The following is a 14472-nucleotide window of genomic DNA, read 5'->3' on the forward strand; positions in this document are numbered from 1 at the left end:
CCGGGCAGGTTCGCCGGGGTCCTGACCTGGCCACCATGCTCGGGTTCCGCCCCTCGCGCGTAAGTACAGCTTGGCCTGGTCCCAGAGTGGTGCACCTGCTTCAGACCCTGACCCCTGAACAAGAGCCTGGAGCAAAGCACGATTCGCTCGATGCTTTCCGGTTCGCCAACATTCCGCCGCCAGCTGGCATCTTTCCTCGTAGACACCGTCCATCGGAGTCTGCACCCTGGGCCTACTGTGTTCCCAGGGGACTCGGTAGATTTGCAGCACGTCCCACTGAAACCCGGTTGCTCCTGCCTTCACCCTCCCGCAAAACCCTGCGACGCCACCGGCCTCAAGATGGGTTTTCCTGAAGCGCATTACCTGGCGTCCCTATTGTAGACTGCTATCCTTGCGCATGCGCACTAGCGACGGCAGGCCCTAGCGGGCCACGGCCTCTGGCGACCCTGCTTTACTGCGCGTGCGTCGGGCCAAGCCGGAAGTACGTCCAGTTCTAGTCCCTCTGGAAGTCGATTTGTTTTTGTTCAGGACTCCTGGGCGCGCGCGCTGGTGGAACGGCGGCTTCGGATTTAAGATTTCCTCGGTGCTCCCAGGGCAAGGTGTCAAAGCATAGACCTTTACCTGGCACCTCCCCTTCCCCAACACATGCAAACACTCCCTCATCCATTTAAGGGATGAAATCCAAACCTCTTAGCCCCGCGTTCTTTATCTTTCACAGAATGACCCCATCGAAACTTTCAACGTCGTCTCTCTTACCCCGCTCACCTACAAACGCTGGCTAGTCCCTCTGCGAAATCCACCCTCCTCTGTTGATGTAAGACCTGAAGCTAGCGTGGCCTCTGTGAAACCCTTCCTGAAAATGCTCCATCCCCACAGCTGCTGGGCCCTACCGGGCTCTCACTAGGCTGGGACCTCCACCCACTCCCACCCCCTGGCTGACTGCTCTCATCCACCGGCTGGTATCCAGGGGTTTCCACAGGCATCCTCGGACTGCAGGCTCCCGGATGGCAACGTATTCATCCAACTCTGTATCACCAACGTCCAGCCTGAAATGACCAGCAAAGAGTGTGCTGTTTGCTGAAAGAAGGCAAATCTCTGGCCAGCTTGGCAATGAATTTATTAGTTCAGAGTAGAAAAAGCAATAGTCTATAAACGCTTTGATTCTTCACTAAAAACTGAGCCTTTTGACTGGAGAGCAGTCAGCCTGCTCTCCCCCTGACCCTCCAAACAACTCGCCCTACTACTAAGGCACTTGAGAAAAGGGGGAACAGAGCAGTCTCAGAGAGAACCTCCCTGGATCCTGGAGAAGGCCAGTGCTATCCCACCAGTTCCCTTCAACCACAGCCCAGCAAGGAAAGAGCTGGCAGAGCCCTCTGCAGGGTAGGAGGGCCAGCCCCTCAAATACTGGTGGTTTGGCACAAAGAACGCCAGCACCACACAGGGGCTGGTAACAGGGGCATTATTTTGGCTCAAGGTGTAAGTGAACCCACGATTTGAGGCAGACACTTGGTAATAAGGCTTTGTGGCCTCAAAGGCCATAGCTCCAGCCTGTCCCTCTCTCTAGGAGAGTACTAGAAGCTGGAGGGTGGGGTTGAGGGACCCCAAAATTCCCTATAGAGACTGGAGCTGAATATCAGGATAAGGGAAGGAAGAGTTTGAGTTTTCCCAGCTCTCCCCTTTCCAGAGAAGTTAATGCTTCTGCTTAAGCACCTCCAAAAAGAGAGGGACAGCTACTGCCAATAGAAGAATAAAATGCACCCCCCTCCCCAGAAAGACATCACCCAAAGAAGTAGGGGGCAGCTGGAGAACACCCGCCCCCCCCCCCCCAGAATCCGTAAGTGCTTGCTTTGGGAGGGCTTGCAACCCAGTGCTCTGGGCAGGGCAGGGCAGGTCCCTGCCCTTTAGGAGCTGATCTGACTCAGAAGGGCTGAGAAGTCCATGTCCGCAATGGAGGAGAAGTCTTCATCCCCTGAGAGGAGGCCGTTGGTGAGGCCAGAGGCTCCCAGGGGAGTGGGAGCTGGGTCAGGGGGCCTCTGGGACCCTGTCACCAGACGAGTTATAGCCTCAGGGTACTCCATCAGCATGGGCTCAGCCGTATGGGGGGCCATGGGTACACCCTGGTTCAGCAGCTGCTGAAACTCAGAGTTGTCGACGGATGCCAGGTCTGTGAACACGGCTGGATCTGTGCTATTGCCGAGCAGGGCCCCCAGGTCTTCATCAGCGTCAAACTGCAGCTGCAGCAGAGCCTCTGTCAGTGTCCCTTCCCCAGCCGGGTTAGTCTTGGGGGCAGGTGGGGTCACAGCCTGAGCAAGGCCTGGGGCTAGGACGGGGCCAGGGGCTGGGGCCTGGGCCAGGGCTGATGCCATGGCTGGGGCAGGGGCTGGGGCCTGGGCCAGGACTAGGGCAGGGGCCGGTGCCAAGGCCGAGGTCTGGCTTGGGATCTGCCCAGAAGCAAAGACCATGGGGGAGAACTCCTCAAAGTTGATGGTGCTGAGAGATGGTGTAAAGGGATAGGGCTGGGGAGCTGGAAAGAGAAACAGAGAGGCAGGGGTCACAGAAAGCCTCAGAGGCCCACCCCAGCCTCTGGACCCCAGCTGCTGTCAAGACTGCTTAGGTCAGTCCTTCTCTGTGCGGTCACGGCCAGCACCCTAGCACCCTCCTCTTAATGCAATCTGCCCTCGCCTGTAAGGTCCAGTTCTAGCCTCAACTCCTTGGAGCGTTCCCTGTCTACCCTAGCCCACAAAACTCTCACAGCCTTTCAGAGGAAGGGACGCTTTCAGAGCTGGCGCAACCTCATCATACAGCTGAAAGACCAAGCCCTAAGTGGGCCTGGGCCCCAGCAACACCCAGTAAGCAGGGGGTCGTCATTCTTCTTTGAGCCACGTTTTGCTACTTTAGAGGTGATTTTTTTTGTTGCCCCACTTCAGTGGAGAGCTGAGGGCAGAGACTGTGCATTTTTGAAACTTCTGTATCTCAAGGTCTCCAAGGTCTCCAACGTGGGGTTTAACTGGCATAGGGGTTCTCATCCCCAAGAGGTTGCTGGTTCCGGGGCCACACCTCCAGAGCCTCTGATTCCACAGGTCTGTTAGGGGCCCAGGAATCTGCATCTTCACCGCTTCCCTGATGGCTGTGACACAGGCAACTAGGCCTCAGGCCCTGAGAAACAGGAGCCCAACAGAGAGCAGCCTTCAGACGTCTGCTGCTGAGACTGACTGCTCATCTCCCTCCCAGAATGGGTCTAAACCACGCCCTGAACAGATTTGAGCCTATAGTTCTGGTGGGGCAACCTTAAGGAAATCCTTACGTGGCTTGGGGACGGAAGTTGAGCTGCGGGAAGGCACAGCGATGCGCCGGGTCGGAGGCCGGTGGTCGGTGGGTCCTGTGAGGCGAAGTCTGGGTCAGTTCATGGCGCCCAAGGTCCCCCGTCCCCCGCCTTCTCTCTAATTCTCCCACTGCCCCTCTTACCATTGAAAGGGCTCTTTTTCATGATGCTCTTAAAGGTCTCATACGTCCTTTTGCGTTTCTCCTCAATCCGGTGACGATCATCTGGGAAAGTAGTGGAGAAAAGCGGGTCTTACTCTCCCCAGTTGGACCCCAAAGCTCTCAAAGGACCCTTGGGAGGTAGGTGACGGGACAAACTTCCCGAAGACCCTTTCTCCAAACCTTCTCAGCCAATGAGAAGAGCTGTGTGACTCTGTGACACTCAACAATTGTAAGAATGGGGACTTCCCTGGCGGCGCAGTGGTTAAGAACCCGCCTGCCAATGCAGGGGACACGGGTTTGATCCCAGGTCCGGGAAGATCCCACGTGCTGCGGAGCAACTAAGTGTGTGCCCCACAACTACTGAGCCTGCGCTCTAGAGCCTGTAAGCCACAACTACTGAACCCATGTGCCACAACTACTGAAGCCAGCGTGCTGCCTAGAGCCTGTGCTCCGCAACAAGAGAAGCCACCACAGTGAGAAGCCCGCGCACTGCAATGAAGAGTAGCCCCGGGCTTCCCTGGTGGCGCAGTGGTTGAGTCCGCCTGCTGATGCAGGGGACGCGGGTTCGTGCCCTGGTCCGGGAAGATCCCACATGCCACGGAGCGGCTGGGCCCATGAGCCATGGCCACTGAGGCTGCGCGTCTGGAGCCTGTGCTCCGCAACGGGAGAGATCACAACAGTGAGAGAGGCCTGCGTACCGCAAAAAAAAAAGAGTAGCCCCTGCTCGCTGCAACTAGAGAAAGCCCGCGCGCAGCAACGAAGACCCAATGCCGCCAAAACAAAACAAAACAATTTTAAGAATGCCATGGCTTTGTGAGAAGACCTCTGTTACCTCAATCTGCCCTCTGAAGGCCACACAGGTACTCCCAAGTCAGGGGCACAGCTGACATCCCTGTTCCCCTCCAGCCTTGATCAGGCCTGGCACTGTGCCCTCTGCTCTCTGGGGCAGCCCAGGCATGACAGACCAGCTTAAGACTTCAACAGACTCTTAATCTTCTCTCTGATGGTTTCAGAGTTCAGTCTGAAGCTTTCAGAACTTTCTAACTACTGCTGCACTTGGATAACCCCAGAGGAATCAACGCCAACAGTCCAAAGCCAACCTCACCATCTCACCTCAGACACCTGGTTCTGGTTCTTTCTCCTTCTGTGTTCCCTCCCTACCTCTCTGCCCTGTCCCCAAACCTTGGACACATCCTCAGCATCTTCCTCTTTCTCACTCCCTACCATTCAGCCCCTAGACACATATTTACCAAGCACCTACTGCGTGCCAGCCTCCGTTTGAGCCACTGGGATATGGCCCTGAGTAAGCAGACAAGGTTCCTGCTCCCAAAGTTGACATCCTGATGACAGAGGGGCGAAGACACAACCACATACAAGTGATAGGAGCTCTGAGGGAGAGGCACAGGGTGATGTAACACCACCAGAAGATCAAGGAATCTAGTTTAAAGGTGTCCAGGGAAGCACTGGTGTGAGCCCATCGCGTGAAGATCTGGGGGCCGAGCATTCCAAGCAGACGCAACAGCTAGAACACTGGTCCCGAGGGGGACTGGGCTTGCTGTGTGTTGTACGCAAAGGGCCCGTGGGGCTGAGAGTCCCCGAGGAGGCCAGCAGTAGGTGAGACCAGCTCGCTTTGCACTCTCTCTGCAAGGTTCACATGGCGCCTCCTCTCCCAGGATGACCAAAACGTCTTCCAAAATGGCCTCCCCACCCCGAGTCTCCCGTCTCAGATCCTCTGCATGCTGCTGCCAAAGCGAGCTTCCAGATCTGCTCGTGTCACTTCTCTGCTCAGAAACCTTTGGTGGCTCCCCACTGCCTTAGGATGCAACCGTGGATGAATGCCTAGAGTCCAACCTTCAAGGCCCTTCTGGGGCTTCCCTGGCAATCCAGTGGTTAAGACTCTGCACCTCCACTGCAGGGGGCAAGGGTTTGATCCCTGGTCGGGAACTAAGATCCCACATGCCACGTGGCACAGCCAAAAACAAAACAAAACAAACAAAGAAAACCAGCCCTCCTGCCGGGGCCTGCTCACCGCCCACATCAGCTCCCCCCTCGCAGCTGTCCCCAGATGTGCTGTGCCGGGCACCCTCCAACACCCGTGCCCTTCCAGATGCTGCGCCACCTGCCTAGAAAATGCACTTCTGGGTCTTTCTCCAACTCAAATGGCAACTCCTCCAGGCAGCCGGCTCCAGCTCCCATGGTATTTTGCACACACCTCCATTTCGCACGTTACTCTGTAACTTAAGGCTCTGTTTTGCATGTGTCCTCCTCATGTGCCTGAGTTTCCAAAGAGCAGGGCACATGTCTCATTCATTTTTGTATTCAGATTACCTGGCACAGGCCCTGGCACCAAGTGGACACTCAGTGATTATGTGTGGAATGAACTGATGGCCGTTTTGGGGGTTGCTTTCTAGACTCTATTAGACAGTTCCCAGGGCAGGAAACACTCTCAGGCTGGATGACGGACTTTGAATAAAGGATCACTCCAGCTATTCCTATTTGATCAGATACCCGAAAGCCTTGACCAAACCATGGCTGTGTGGTAGTGATAAGAGAGATCCGGTGTGGCAACAGGACCCTGGAGCCAGATGGCTTGGGTTCAAATGAGGTCTGGGTCTGCCGACTCAGAGTATGTGACCTCAGGCAGGTTAGATGCTCACTCCCACCTCAAAAGGTTCATTAGAGAATAAAATCAGGTAATTCGCTGATATGCCTGGAATAGGGCCATGCCCGTAATAAGAGCTCAGTAAGTCTTGGGTATCGTTACTATTAAATGAGGCAAGAAAGATAATCTGATTACTGTGTAAATCCCCGCCCGACTCCAGCTTCTGACCCTCACCTACAGCTGCCACATCCAGGCCTGGCCTCACTCCCATTGGCTGGAGCCCAACAGCCCTGCTGCTACCCTCCCCAGCTGGGTACCTGTGTCTGGCAAGTACTGGAATTCCATGGGTTCGCTGAGCTCCCGATCAGAAGGCCGCCGCAGCTGCATGGAGACGCGCACGGGGGCCTGCAGGCTGGGGTCCGCATAGGGGGGCGTCCGGAACACAATGGCCACTTGCCGGTGCACATCAGCTTGTGAAAAGGAGCCTCGGGCCTCCCAGCCTGGTCCCGTGAAATACACCTCGATATCCTCTGCCAGAGATGGGGTGGCTTCGTGGGTCACCGCGCTCAGCTCACCCAGCCCGCCACCCCCTACAATTGCTGCTACTTATCTCTGGACATACATCGCCCTACTGTCCCCAAGGTGTTGGGGGAGTGTCTACACCAGTTCCCTGACACTCACCCCATGTCTGCTCAGCCCTGCCCTTCACCTCCTGATCCAAAGAGCACAGCCCTCCTCCCAGGTATGTACCTTTCTGCACCTTGTCACACAGCAGGAAGATCTCATCCCCCCCAAGGCAGCTCCCAGAGTTCCGATTCACTCGGCAGATCTTGAGCTCGGCAGTGTTGGGGGCGCCTGAGGGTGTGGGAATAAGGAAGGAAGCCCTGAACCACCGGAGGTCTCCTGGGCTGACCTGCAGGAAATGCAAGGCTCCTGCCCAGCCCAGAGCCTAGGCTGTCCAGAGCTTGCTGACTGTACCTCTGCAGCCAAGGTCCGACCATTCCCACTGGCTCCTCACCCCAACCAATTCAGCAACTGTTTATCTACTAGCACCTACTCTGTCCCCAGCTCTGTTCTAGGCCTGAAGGATATAACCACGCACAAAACCTAAACGTCTCTGCCCCCATGGAGCTCACAGTCCAATGTGAACCAAGGGGATCACAACTCCTCTTTCTCCACCTGACCCAAGTAATCTTCAAGGCCCATTCATACCCACCCTGGCAATGAACCCTTCCCTCCTGACCCCCCGGTTCATCCTGGTTTCTGGGCCTCGGGGCTCCAAAGGCCTTTTATTTTCACTCATCCTGCTGGCTACTTAATTAAAGACTGCAGTTGATCTACGTCGGCCCCATTCATCTGTGAACTTCCTGTGAGCTTTCATCATTGAATTATTACTCTCTAACATTATCTCATTTCTGGGAGTTCATTTCCTGGAGTCATTAGTACAGTTCTGGGCATACCACCCTCTTATCACGTATTGGAAATGCCTGTCTCCCATCTGACTCCCTGCCAGCCTGGAAGCTGCACCTCGAGGGCAGCTCTGGGTCTTCTTTGCCTCGTCTCTCCAGCCAGCACAGTTCTGGGCACAGAGGAGATGACGAATCCGCTGGATGACCGGACGAAGCCAGAGCAACTTTTGCAGGCCCCCGTGCCCGCCCCCACTTCCTCCTCACAGGTCCACCCCTCCTCCCTGCCTGCAGCTCCCTGGCCACTCACGGTTGTCAAAGATGGGATGAGAGAGGGCAGGCGACAGGCGTAGGGGCCTGCCTGCCGGGTCCCGCACTGTCACCTGGAAGCAGAGCCGGACAGCATTCAGGTCGTAGTCCCCACGCTGCTCTTCTACGGGAACTGCCAGAAAAAGAGATGGTCAGGCGAGCCTGGGCAGGGGATGGAGCGGGACGTGTGTGTGTGCAGGGGTGAGCTCTGGGTTGGGAGGGCTGTTTGAGGGCATGTGAAACGGTAGGAGCCCTAGAAGAGGAGGAAGAGAAGGTTCTAGACCCATCACTGACTCCACTTGTGACCCTGGATGCCACGTTCCCTATGTCCCCTCTCCGGGTCTCTTTCCCCAGTGGTAAACAGCAAGATTCCATCTGTACTGTGGGTCTTGGCCAGCGAGGGACAGATGAGGGGAAGGTGGCCTCGGGGCGACAGAGGCTGGAGGTGCTCCAGGCAGGTCCAGGCCTTTGCCGCCGCCGCCCTCACCTTGGAAGGGGTTGTTGTTGGTCTGGATGCGCTGACTGATGGCCTGCTCCAGGTCCCGCTTCTTTACACACTGGATCCCCAGGTTCTGGAAGCTGAGGCCCCCCCGGGCATCAGTCCCACTGTCTCCAGAAGAGCATGGGCCCTCCTGCCTTGCCCACTCTGCCCGTTCTCCCCCACCCACTCGCCAGGTGAGCACTTCGTGCTTAAGCCCCTTGAATGGTCCCCAACCATGCCACCATGAAAGCCACTCCCTACTCTGGCTGACAAGGCCCTGTGCCCTGGCACCTGGCCCCAGCGGCAGTCCCTGCCGGCTCCCTACCCTCTGCCACAGGGGCTTCGTTCCCTTCTCCAAACACATGAAACTCATTCCCACTTCAAAGGCTTTTGCACCCGTTCATTCTGCTGGGCGTGTTCCTTCGGTGCTTCTCTGCTTTTCCACATTTAGGTCTTACCTGCGAGAGGCCCTTCTGACCTCCCAATCCAAAGAAATGAGACCGGCTCCTTCGCCTCCCCCACCTCGGGCTCTTCTTCCAAACTATTACTGCTTTACTTCCATCACTGAAATGGTGACTCCCTAACAGTATCTTGTTTAGTTATTTGTATATTTATTTATGGCCTGCCTCTGTCAACTAGTATGTAAGCTTCAGGGGAGACCGGTGGTTCAGTGGTTTTCTTTCCCGCTATGAGAGATGTGACACTGAGCGACTCGCCTTTCCAGCCACAGGGGTTAGGGGTTCAGAGGTGAGCAGGGACCCATTCCTTTTCCATGGAGCTCACAAGGAGCTCCTCTCCGTTTGAGAGAGGAGACACAGACAATTTCAAGACAAAAGAATCTGCTTGCAGAGCTGGGGACAGAGCAAGGAGTGAGGAATTCTGTCCTCCCTCCAGAAAGGAGTAACACTGTAACAGCTACACAACTGCCCCGCCTCTCCGCCTTCCGTCTCACCACCACCCCTGCCACCCATGACAAGCTCACCTGTGGATGCAGCGGTCCGGGCAGAGCTCAGCCTCATAGAAGCCATCCCGGCAGTCTTTCCCCACAAGCTCATGGGGGTGAGGCCGGTGAGGGGGGTCCTTGGTCACCAGGGAGATGCGGACTGTCCCTGGCCCTGTGTAACCATTGATCTGTCCAAAGTACAGAGAGAACCCTAGAGGCTCAGAAATTCCAGGCTCACCTCCCAGACACAGACTGTGTGGGCCTGAACGCAAGTCCCTCCCATACTGACTCAATGTCCCCCACCCGGGCGCTGTGCTGACCTTGATGGTAGGGTGGGTCTTGGTGGTATCTGTGCTCCTCTCGCCTGGGATACTGCCTGCCGAGCGGCCCTCACACTTGTAGCGAAAGCGCATGCCCCGCTGCTTGGGCTGCTCGATGATCTCCACATAGGGGCCGGAGGCCTGGGCCGGCTCTGTGGGGGACACGCGGGCCAGCCCCCATCAGATGGCTGACCCCACTGCCCCTGGCCCTGGGGAGCTCGTCCCAACCCACTGAGAAAGGATGGCCCACTTACCCGCGGGGAAGATGAGGGGGAAGAGGTCTGAAAGGAGAGGGAGACAAGGGTCAGCACAAGCCCACATCCTGCCCTCACCAGGGAAGGCCTGCTTCCCCACAGCGAGGAGATGGAGCCAGGCCCCTTCCCAGGGACACGGAGTCGGGGCCTGACACCTGGAACCTGCAGGGAAACTAAGGGGCAGCGGTAAAGGAGCCAGAAGCACCTGCTTCCTGAGGGAAGCCGGGGATGGGGGCCTCCCTCCACCAGGGGAAACTGAGTCAGGGTCTTTTCTATTTTCATAAGTTAAACCAAGGGAGGGCACCCTCACCCCCCATCCCAAGAGGAAACTGAGTCATATACATTCCCCCCTAACGAGGAAACTAGGTCGGAACTGCCCCCCCGGACCCCGGGGGGAAACCGAGTCAACGCTCCCTCCACACCCCACACCCAGAGGGGAAACTGAGTCAGACCCCCGAACGCCCAACCCCGCCCCGCGCCACCATCCGGCCGGCCGCTCCCTGCGCAGCGCCCATCGGCGTAGGAAGGGTCGGAAGGCGACGCAGGGGCTCCCGCCGCGGTCCCGGCGGCCCCAGCGCCGCCACCCCGCGGGGTCAGAGGTCGCCCTCACCGTCCATGGCCGGGGTCCCGGGGGCGGGGCCGGGGTCGCAGCTGGGCCCGCGGCGCGCGCTACAGCAGAGCCATTCGCCAGAGGCGGAAATGCGCTGCGCGCGCCCGCCGCCGCGTCACTGCCGGGAATCCGACCGCGCTTGCGCGCTGGGTCGCCGCCGCCGCCGCCGCCGCCGCCGCCGCCCCTCGCGAGGGTAAGGGGCGAGTGAGCGCCACGCGGAGGACCGGGAGGCCGTGCGTGGCGACGCTGTTGTGGACCGGGAGCCAGTGCGCGCTGCGCGGGGCACCGAGAGGCTGCTCGCTTGGGGCCCGCTCCCGGGGCTGGCGGGGCGGCTCGGCTCGTCCCCGAGTTCGGGCCCCGCCTGGAGGGCGGGGCCGGCGATTACTCACAATGTTTTTAGGGGATTTCGGGGCCCCCTTCCTCCAATCCGAGGAGTTTGGTGATGTCACCCCGAGCCGGGTCTGGAGCAAAGCCAGGGCTGCCGGGCTTCGACCGCCCGCCTTGCGCAGGGAAGGTCTCGGGCCTGCTTTGCCCTCAAAGGCCAGGTGGCTGAACTCCTCACGGTTTCCTAGTCGATAAAAGTGCTGCTCAGTGCTTCTCGGTGGTTGTTGCCGCAGAAGCACTTTTTAATTTCCCGTCCTCCCCAATCTGGCTGCGTGGAGGGGAAAGGGAAATGCCCGGGCCTCTCCACCTGGCAGTGCTTGGATCGTGGGCTTCGCGGATCCTGCTGCACGCTAGGGTGGCCCGAGGCTCCGCGCCGCGTCCGCTCCCACAGGCGAGCCGGGCCCAAGCTCATCTGTTTAAGATCATCCACACTGCCGGCCCTCGGGGGCAATGGGAGGGCAGGGGGCACCCAGAGGTAAATCTCTGGAGCCTCGTCTCTGCAACCTGCCGCCTCTGTTTTAGAAGGTCCGGGACCCCCAGGGGCCCCTTGAACCCTCAGGGTCACGTCCCGCCCCCTGTCTCCCCAGGGCTTCCTCCTGGGGTCCAGCCGTCTCCCAAAGCATTCCCACTAATTAAACGTCCTGTAACTCCTCGCCAGGGGTGCAGCGGTCCGGGCAGAGCTCAGCCTCCCCCAAGGCCAAGCCCAAGGCACATTCGAGCGGGGTGAGGGTGGGCCTGGAACACCGCGCCCCCCGCCACCCCCCAAGGCGGCTTCCTCATCCCAGAGTGAGGATGCTCCATGACAGGCGGCAGAGTCTTCCCCAGATGGAGGAAGACTTTTTATTTTCTCTAAGTTCGTTCTAAATTAGGGAATCATGTGGGAATTGGAAAAGATTGGAAATTCTGACTTTCTTTCCCAGGCTCTAAAAAAACAGGAAGAGAAAAGTGAAAACAGTTACCACCCCTCCCACTCATTTCAGTTTCTCATGTGGCTGCCCGGATTAGAAAAGTCACCTTACTTTTTATGAGGAGGCAGACGTCAGGACGACAGAATGGATTAATTATAATCCTTTTAAAATTATTTATTTATTTATTTATTTTTGGCTGCGCTGGGTCTTCCGTTCCTGCGCGGGCTTTCTCTAGTTGAGGCTAGCAGGGGCTACTCTTTGTTGCGGTGCTCAGGCTTTTCATTGCAGTGGCTTCTCTTGTTGCAGAGCACAGGCTCTAGGTGCGAGGCTTCAGTAGTTGCAGCACTTGGGCTCAGTAGTTGTGGCTCTTGGGCTCTAGAGCGCAGGCTCAGTAGTTGTGGCACACGGGCTTAGTTGTTCCAGGGCATGTGAGATCTTCCCGGACGAGGGCTCGAACCCTTGTCACCTGCATTAGCAGGTGGATTCTTAACCACTGTGCCACCAGGGAAACCTATAACCTTTGATTAATGATCACTGATCAATGATCATTGATCCTGGCATGATCCTCTTTTAAAAATTTATACATGTATAACTTTTAACTTTTGAATTAATATGTTGAATTCCAGTGTACCCACTGCAAAACTCAAGAGGCTGGATAGAGCACCAACAGGACTTACGATCTACCCACGTGTCCTCACCTGTTCATCCCCTCCTTATCCCTGTGTCTAGCGTGCCATCATCCAGAATTCTGTATTTGTTATTCCTTTGATTTTTCTAAAGAAAAAAAAAATTTAAGAAAAAAATTGTACTCACGTATACATGCCTACACAATGTCATGTTTGGTTTTGCTTAGTTTTGAACTTCCATGAAGAGAGTATCATGTTATTTGTTGTCCTTTGTTATTTGCATATTTCACTCAACACCTTACTAATATTTGTCTGTTTCATAGTTTATTCAGTTTTTTACTGCTGTATACTATTCTGTAAATGTACCACAGTTTTTTATTTATTCATTCTGAGGATGGCCATTTGGGTTTCCAGTTTGTTGCTATTATAAACAGTGTTGTTAAGAACATTCCTGTGAATGTCTCCTGTTACACATGTATCCAGAATTTTCTTGGATATATACCTAAAAATGATTTTTTTAGAGGATAGAATTTCTCTTTATCAGTTTCAGAATAATGCCTTGGTTCTTTAACATCCTCTAAAATTGATTAGTAAGCATTTAAAAATGTCTTAATGAATGCATGGATTTAAGCATATTTGATGTGCTTTAATCTATTACAATTTTTATTGAACTTCAAATTGTTCCATCTTTGGCCAGAATACATAACTAATTCCTAAAATTCAACAATCAGAAAAACCAAACAACCCAATTTAAAAAATGAGCAATGGGACTTCCCTGGTGATGCAGTGGTTAAGAATCCGCCTGCCAATGCAGGGGACACAGGCTTGAGCCCTGGTCCGGGAAGATCCCACATGCCGAGGAGCAACTAAGCCTGTGCATTACTGAGTCTGTCTGCACTCTAGAGCCAGCAAGCCACAACTACTGAAGCCCGCACGCCTAGAGCCCCTGGTCCGCAACAAGAGAAGCCACTGCAATGAGAAGCCCGCCCACCACAACGAAGAGTGGCCCCTGCCCGCCGCAACTAGAGAAAACCCCAGTGCAGCAACGAACACCCAATGCAGCCAAAATAAATAAATTTATAAAAAATAAAAAATGAACAATGGACTTGAATGGACATTTCTTCAAAGAAGATGTAAAATGGCGAATAAGCACATGAAAAGATGCTCAACATAATAGCTATCTGGGAAATGCAAAGAAAAGTCACACTGAAATCCTACTTCATACTCATTAGGATGGCTATTATCAGAAAAACAAAACAACAAGTGTTGGCGACGATGTGAAGAAAGTGGTTTCTTTGTACATCACTGATGGGAATGAAAAATGGTGCAGCTGCTGTGGAAAAGAGTAATCCTCAAGATATTAAACAGAATTACCATATGATCCAGCAATTCCACCTCTGGGTATATATACAAAACAATTGAAAAGAGGAACTCAATGTTCATAGCCGCATTATTCACAATAGCCAAAAGGTAGAAGCAACCCAGATGTCCTTGAACAGAGAAACAAAATGTGGTATATACATACAGTGGCATATCATTCAGCCTTAAAAAAGAATGAACAGCAGAAACTAACACAACATTGTTAGTGAATATACTTAGTGCCACTGAACTGTACACTTAATCATGGTTAAAATGGTAAATTTTGGGCCTTCCCAGGTGGCGCAGTGGTTGAGAGTCAGCCTGCCGATGCAGGGGACATGGGTTTGTGCCCCAGTCCGGGAGGATCCCACATGCCGCAGAGCGGCTGGGCCCGTGAGCCATGGCCGCTGAGCCTGCGCCTCCGGAGCCTGTGCTCCTCAACAGGAGAGGCCACAACAGTGAGAGGCCCCCGTACCGCAAAAAAAAAAAAAAAAAAAAAAAAGGTAAATTTTATATTACGTATATTTTACTACAATAAAAACAAATCTCTCAGTGATACCAGACAATTACTCATTTGGTCTGTCTCATACTATACACAAAACACTCAGAATAATGATACCAACTCTACCACCAATAATGTGATTAAATACAGAGTATATTTTTACAGTTCTTGTCCTTAGGTTACATTCAGTTTTGTTTTGTTTTGTTTGTTTTGGTACATATCTATTACCAAGTTAAGGACGCTCCTTTCTAGTTCTAGTTTACTGCATTTATGATAAATGGGTGT

The 14472-nt window shown here is 54.7% G+C and overlaps 1 protein-coding gene across 4 annotated transcripts; it reads right to left on the reverse strand.

Annotated features, from left to right (window-relative positions):
- RELA (RELA proto-oncogene, NF-kB subunit) lies at window positions 1-10922 on the reverse strand. 4 transcript variants are annotated; one of them, XM_027090319.1, is made up of 11 exons: window positions 10409-10697; window positions 9799-9825; window positions 9545-9696; window positions 9264-9412; window positions 8288-8379; window positions 7802-7933; window positions 6836-6940; window positions 6403-6615; window positions 3466-3546; window positions 3305-3379; window positions 1-1046 (listed from the first exon to the last, which is right to left on the reverse strand). In XM_027090319.1, the coding sequence occupies exons 1-11, from the start codon at window positions 10413-10415 to the stop codon at window positions 946-948; spliced, it is 1134 nt and encodes a 377-aa protein (XP_026946120.1). In that variant the 5' UTR covers window positions 10416-10697; the 3' UTR covers window positions 1-945. The 4 variants fall into 4 exon arrangements, with proteins under 4 accessions (XP_026946120.1, XP_026946119.1, XP_026946117.1 ...); XM_027090318.1 differs by lacking the exons at window positions 1-1046; window positions 10409-10697 and adding exons at window positions 1097-2524; window positions 10798-10922; XM_027090316.1 differs by lacking the exon at window positions 1-1046 and adding an exon at window positions 1097-2524 and having other exon boundaries at window positions 10409-10684.
- Between the last annotated feature and the right edge of the window lie 3550 nt (window positions 10923-14472).

The sequence above is a fragment of the Aethalodelphis obliquidens genome, unplaced genomic scaffold, assembly GCF_003676395.1.
Source record: "Aethalodelphis obliquidens isolate GAN/ISIS:26980383/991018 unplaced genomic scaffold, ASM367639v1 scaffold69, whole genome shotgun sequence".
NCBI classification, from domain to species: Eukaryota; Metazoa; Chordata; class Mammalia; order Artiodactyla; family Delphinidae; genus Aethalodelphis; species Aethalodelphis obliquidens.